A 7158-nucleotide genomic window follows, 5' to 3' on the forward strand; every position below is an offset into this window, starting at 1 on the left:
ATATTAAAATTCCTGTGGGAGCCAATGAACAAAGGCAATTTGAACAAAGAAGTCACGTCCCTTTATTCAGTGTCTGTACAAACTAAACTCTCCAAACTTCTAATCTTTAATGACATCTTTTCCCAGATATCCAGCACTGCAGTCTCCTCACTATTATCTCTGCATTCTTGTTACTGGGAGAACAAATCTGCCTTTGATATCGGTAGTCTTATCAAGTCAAGAGAGATTTTGGAGAAAAGCCTAAAATGAAAATCATTAGTTTTTTTTAACTATTTAAAAATATGTGTCTTGGAAAGATGTCAGTGTTAATGAAGAGGATTTTTTTTTAAATTCTGGATTCGAAAAATGAATCTGTTATCAATGGAGACCAAACAAACAGTACAACTAAGACAGATGTAGGTGTGCAAAGGGATTAAAACTGAAAATATGGTACATTTCAAACAATTCTGAAAAGTTGTTGATCATGGTCAAAATCTTAGCTAAATCTTTTTTGTATGTGACTTTCTTTATTTTTACTATTCTGGTTTAAGTCTAGGCTGGAATGTGATCATGGATATTGATAGTGATTTTTTTTTTCTCATATATCTGCTGTCGTTTTTGTGTTCCAGGCAGCTGATTCTCCTCAGGTTCTCTCAGAACCGATGATGACGTGGGTAAAAAAAGGAGGAACGGTCAGACTAGATAAAAAACACCTTCACGCCAACGTCCAGGGAGTGGGCTCTGAACATATTGTCTATAACATCTTCACAGCAGACGGAGGACCACAGTATGGTACGGGCTCACAAGGACCATCCAGAATGCAGTCCACCTTCTGCGTACCAGACAGACTCATCTGTGTTCTAGTCCTCTTCTTGGTTACAACGCCTTTGTTGATCAGGGAACATATAGCATTGAATTACAGCTGCAAGAACAAAATACATTTCAACTAGGGATGCATCGGATGAATGGTAATGAATCGGTATTGGTCGATGTTCTCCTTGTTGCCATTGGCTATCGGGACGTTGACAACGACAATTCTAGCATGGTGAATTATGTATAAATATATATATGAATATTTAGAAATATATAAGAACATTAGCGTCTAATCAGTCACATATATTGTAGCGGTCCTTGATTTAACACAATGATTTTGCCAAGTGCTCTTGACTTGAGGTTTAATGAGCCTGGAGTACATAAGCTACTGTGGGCAGTAGCCAACGCCAAAACGCATAATATTCACCACAGGTCACCCTCACTCTCTCTGTCTCTCTCTCTCGCTCTCGCTCTTTCTCTCCTGCCCAGCTCCACATACCAGGCGTACACACACACTTCTGCTGACCTTCGTTTGACTAATCATGGGAACCACATGTCTTATAGGCTTCTCAGCCACATAATGTGGCAAAAACTGAGAAAATATAATACTTTTGCAATTTATTTATTTCCCAATTATTTAACATTTATGTTGTTATTTTGTAACATCAGTATCGCCCAGAATTGTATCCCTAATTTCAATAACAAATTCAATTTGATCTGTAGGTGTGGCTCCTGACACGGTCTAATCTGGCCAGTGTGTTGTCTGTACTTCCAGGTGAAGTGGTTTTGGTCTCCATGCCTGCTGATGGACCTCCTGATGGCTGGCGTCCCTCACTCACAGATGACCAAGGCTTCACCTCCACTATGTCCTTCACTCAGCAGGATGTAGAAGACGGCACTGTCTGGTACCGACACTTTGGCCACGGAACTAACAGTGACTCCTTTCAGTTCCAGGTTGGTACTGTTTTGTTTTTTTTTTAATTTTATCAAAAAAACATCCACGACAGAAAGTCTCATTATTGATCATTGGAAAATATCTTTGACATTTGGCAGCAGTAAATATCTCCTTGATATTTTGATGGTATTTTGATGTTTTTGCAAACTGTGATTTTTTAATTTAATTATTTTTCAGCCAATGTTATGTGTTTTTGGGTTGAACCTGTTTTTATATTTTGCTATTTTCCACATTTTATTGCTTCAACTTTCACATTTCTTTCACTACTAGGTTTTGACCAATTGTTTTTGAGCTTTAGCAATTTTTCTTTTTTCTAATTTAATTTACTTGTTTATTTATGCTCTTCTCATTCTCCTTAGCTCAATTTCATTTTTTTTTAGTTTCAAGTTACTTTGACTTTTTGAAGCTTGTAGCATTTTTTGTGAAATATCTATCTATATACTATAACCATGTCCTAGTTTCCTTCTCCTCTTTCCCCTTCTTCTCAAAGTCACTCATCTTCATTAAAGTTAAAGACACCAAATTCCTTGTAAATTGGCTTCAAATTTCAGCTGTTCAAGCTGAAGCTGACAGAGCATTCAGTCCTCATTTCCTGCTTCCCTGCTTCACATCCCGGAGCTGCTGCATTACTCTCTCTCTCCCTCTCTCCCTCTCTACCTCTCTCCCTTTATTTCTCTCTTCCTCTCTTCCTCTTTCTTTATTTTTATTTCTCTCTGTGTCTCTGCCTCTCTGACATTTTTCTGTCTCTCTATCACTTTGCCATCCTCCCTCTTCCCCTCTCTCTATCCCTCGGCACACACCACATCTGACTGATGTTAAATTTTAAATTACAAAGTATCTTTCCAGTGTTGTGTGAAGCAAAGAAGCTCTGAATGTTGTGGTTTTTAAAATAATATTTATTGATTTCAGTTTAAAGTTTGTGATGTTAGCTCACAGGACCCAGAAGTCGATGATCTATTGAGGGTTTAGCCATTATTTTTTTTATTTGAAATCAGTTTTGTTTTCGTGACACCAACTGACTAAACAAAAGAGCAGCTGACTGGCAGCTTCTGAACAGACTTTAGTTTAAGTTTTGTAAATGCTTGTCCACAGAATGTGCTAATTTGACTTGTTCCGTGCCCCCTCCATGATTATGTCAGTGAGCAGCGAATAGTCCCGTTGCCTGGGAACTGCAGTCAGAGGCTGAGGAGAAATTCTCCTGGGGAACATAGCAGAGGACATTTTTAAGAATTAAAATAAATGAACAGATGTGTAAATGTCAGATAAAGCTGGCTGTAAGGACAAATGATCATTGTTCTCATTAGTCTATGATGCATGTGTGTGTACGTTCTCATCTTTTCAAATTATTATTTTATTCCTGCAGTTTTCACAGGTCTCCAAAAATAACTGGGGCACTTTTTATTCCACATCCAAATGTTTCCAGAAAAGTTAAAATCGTATCAGCTTGTAGTCCTTCTATGCTTTTCACATTAGGAAACTTAATGATTATTATTCCAGTAATAGAAAAAAATAGTTATTTTTAATGAGTCGACTGGGAGAGCAATAATTGATCAGGTTATAGTAGAAATCTTAGGCACTAAGTAAGTTAGAGTTTTTTTTAAATATAATACTATACCAGTAATTCTGCCATTTTTGTAACCAGTATTCTACAGATGTAGCTCCTGTAGTACAAGGTGATGTCCAGACCTTCACCGTTGGAATCCTGCCTCAGATCCCAGGATTCCCCCAGCTGGACCCAGACTGTGAGCTCCAGGTTACGGTGAGCTAAAAACACAGTTTTGTTTTTATTTAAATAACTAGTAAATCTATAGACTTTGATTAGATTAGATCAGAGTAGATATCCTTCGTGTGTCTGATGCTGTATATTTTCTAATTCAACGTCAGTGCCAGTTTTGAAGAATGTTGGTTAAATTCATTTTTAACCATTTTTTGGACTGAAATAATCTTCTGTTAACAAAACTTCAGATAAAACAGTCTGTAAGCACTTAACTGCCTGGTATTGCGTTGAGCACAACTGTAGTTGTGCCACATATTTAACACAGCAGTCCTCTTAGTGTCATATTTAGTGAAACACAGCCTTAAGTATGTGTCACTTAGCGTCTGTGAATACTCAAATGAAATGACTTGTATCAGTTTTTCAAATGCTAAAATTTGATTTTAATGAAATGCTTCCAGATGACTTTAAATTTCAGGATTACATGTGTCTTTCCAGGCTCTGGAGGATGAGGTGACAGAGATTACATCTGCAGCTCTGTCTTTCATCGACTCTGATAGTCCCAGTGAGAAGATAATCTACAATATCACCAAACCACTGCCACCAGGACAAGGTCTGTCTCTCACACACACATCTGAACACACACTCACTGATACAGAGAGACAGGATGAAAATGTTGTTTCTCCTCTGCACATTTAGGAGCAATCGAGCACAGAGATAGACCATTCGCAGCAGCCACACACTTCTCACAGAGAGACGTGGACTCTGGGAAGATCATTTACAGACCACCCCCGGCCCCCTCACACCTGCAGGAACTGTATCAGTACTCCTTCATTGGTGAGAGAACTTTTCCTCCTGAGGGCAGTGGCTGTAAGATGATGAAGAGTTGCCTGATTGTTTGGGTTTTAAATATGTTGTTATACAATTTCTGATCCAAAACTTTAAAAACATTCCAAGAAATATCCCTAAGATAAATGTTACAAAAACAGAGTCTTAAAGTTGGTTGGAGAAATCCTTGATTTTAGATCAAATCAGACTTCAATCTCCTCGCTGATCCTGATCCCAGTCTGTGATTTTTGTTTCTCAGGTCTGCCTGAGTCTCTGAGTGTCTACTTCACAGGTAACATCTTCACACATCAAAAATTGTCTGAATATTTACTAACTCTACAGAATATTACAGTATATTGTAGTTGATAGTTGATATTTAGACCAGATTGAGGTGGTTTGGACATGTGCAGAGGAGGGACAGTGGATACATTGGTAGAAGAATGTCAGAGATGGAGCTACCAGGTAGGAGACAAAGAGGAAGGCCAAAGAGGAGATATATGGATGCAGTGAGGGAGGACATGCAGATAGTTGGAGTCAGAGTAGAAGATGCAGAGAACAGGGAGAGATGGAAATCAATGATTCACTGGGACAAAGCTGAAAGTAGTTGATATGTTTAATATACTTTGTTAAATATATTTCCAGTAACATTTGAACAAATTGAAGACCATTATGTGTCAGATTAAAACTCAATATTATTACACAATTCATCTGTCACCTTTTTTAATAAACAATCTCGGCTTCTTCTTGTCAACCTTATCTACTCTAATGCATCTGTGTTTTATTCACCGCATTTTTATATTTCAGCCCAAACATGTATCCTGCTTTATTTCATATTTTATCCAAAGCTTTCAGAGGAAAATAAAGAAATTAGTTCTTCACTCATCAAAAGAAAAGAACACATGTGGTTATTATATAATTCACCATCTTTATATTTAATGGATCTGCACTCTTTAAAATTATTGAACTTAACAGAGAGAACTATGACGGACATTGGCTTTTAGCTATTGTTGTGTGCTGTATTTCAATTTAACTTTCAGTATTTCTTACAGCTTTTGGCTAATACTCAGGCTTTTTTTATACATTTGGCTGCTTTTCAGGTTACTTTTAGTACCGTTTAGTGCATTTTTTTTATCTTAACCTTTAAATATTGTATTAATTAATTATTATTACATTATTTAATAATGTTTTAAATATACATTATTGTTTAATTTTCAGATTTCTCTTTTTTTTTTGCATGGCATGTTTGAAATATTTTTGCTTTACTATGTTTCTTTTTTGCTGTTCTAATGTATCTGTGTGTCCTTCAGTGTCAGACGGTGAACACACCACCCCTGAGCTGGACTTTGTTGTCCTGCTTCTTTCCAACCATCAGCAGCCCCCAGTGTTTCAGGTCCTGGACCCTCTGCTGGAGGTCAGCCTGGGAGGACAGGCCGCCATCGGTAACTCACATGCACACGGCACACATACACTTCACTCTATATATCCTCATATATAACTAAATTAAACAATATTAATATTAATTGCAAGGACAGAACAGATGGCTCATTATTTTTCCGTTCTTTTTCATGGTTGTTTGTCTGTGTGTGTGTGTGTGTGTGTGTGTGTGTGTGTGAAGGAGGTCAGCAGCTGGCAGTAAGTGATGCTGATACGGCTCCAGACGAGCTGGAGTTTGAGCTGGTGGAAGCTCCTGTGTACGGAGAATTGATTAAAGTGGATGGAAACACACGTGTCATCATGAGAAACGGTGAGAAAACACACACACGCACACATACACACTTACGGTCAGAGATAGTTTTGGTTTAAATCACTGTGACGTGAACTGAGATGTGTATCAAGGCTGATTCACAGAGAAATGGAGTTGTGAGCCAACTTTCTTTACCAAAGTCTGTAAAACGTTTGAGATTTTGAATCACACAGACACAGCAGTTGGTCATTTTATCCATATGGATTATTGGAATGGGAGAGTTAGTGGTTCACAAATTCAGTTTTCCTAACAGACAACTGTTAGACGAAGATGTTAACAAATTCTTACAACATGTTGGATTCCATTGTCTTGTCTTTTTTTGTCTTGGCAGGTGATATCTTCACCTTTAGTGACATCACCAGAAATGTTCTCCTCTACCGTCATGCTGGACTCTCCACCAGAGAAGATGCTATGACCTTCTCTGTCAGTGACGGCATCTCCATGGCAACCCAGGTGGTGCAGGTGGTGATTCTGGGCGCAGGCGGTGAAGGGCCACAGCACCAGCCTGAGGCTACGCTGTCCCTAGAGGTTGGAGACAAAAGCAGCACCGTGATCCAACGTTCGCACCTGGCTTACACCGTGAGTGACATAACCAGAATTAGAAAGACATTTCTTTAAGCAAAGTAAACATCAGAGACATATTAAATCTTTTATTTTTATTATCTTTATGGTTAAGATTAAGATTATTTTAACTGTTTTGTGCTCTTTTCATCAATGTGTAATGTGTAATTATTTATTATTATTTATACTTATATATCCTCACTTTAACTCTGCTACATGTTTGAAAGCAAATTCACATATTTTTGGTGGGTTTTTTTTAAACTCCAGGACAGCACGTCTACTGATGCTCAGATCCGAATCCAGCTGGTATCAGTACCAATGTATGGTCTCCTGACCAGGAGCCAGTCACAACAGGAGCACGAAGAGCTCAGGGAGTATTCATCGTTCAGCATGGAAGACGTGAACCAGCAGAGGATTAGGTAAATCCCTCTGCTCACACTTTAAGAAGGAATCACAGCAACTATATACAAAGATTCAACAATGTGTTTCTGCCAGAAGTTAAGAAAAAACTCTAAAACTCTCACCTTCTCTGAAAAAAAGACTCAATGAATGTATTACCTAGAT

General features: G+C 38.1%; 1 protein-coding gene across 1 annotated transcript in view; it reads left to right on the forward strand.

The window, feature by feature from the left end:
- Window positions 1–7158, forward strand: part of fras1 (Fraser extracellular matrix complex subunit 1) — a 98962-nt gene that overhangs the window by 65824 nt on the left and 25980 nt on the right. The window contains 10 exon segments of the mRNA XM_008335639.3: window positions 609–771; window positions 1568–1746; window positions 3390–3506; window positions 3960–4074; window positions 4161–4298; window positions 4549–4581; window positions 5597–5728; window positions 5905–6033; window positions 6365–6612; window positions 6862–7013. Of these exon segments, the coding sequence (XP_008333861.1) occupies window positions 609–771; window positions 1568–1746; window positions 3390–3506; window positions 3960–4074; window positions 4161–4298; window positions 4549–4581; window positions 5597–5728; window positions 5905–6033; window positions 6365–6612; window positions 6862–7013 (1406 nt within the window).

This window comes from Cynoglossus semilaevis, chromosome Z, assembly GCF_000523025.1.
Source record: "Cynoglossus semilaevis isolate Cse_v1.0 chromosome Z, Cse_v1.0, whole genome shotgun sequence".
Taxonomy (NCBI): Eukaryota; Metazoa; Chordata; class Actinopteri; order Pleuronectiformes; family Cynoglossidae; genus Cynoglossus; species Cynoglossus semilaevis.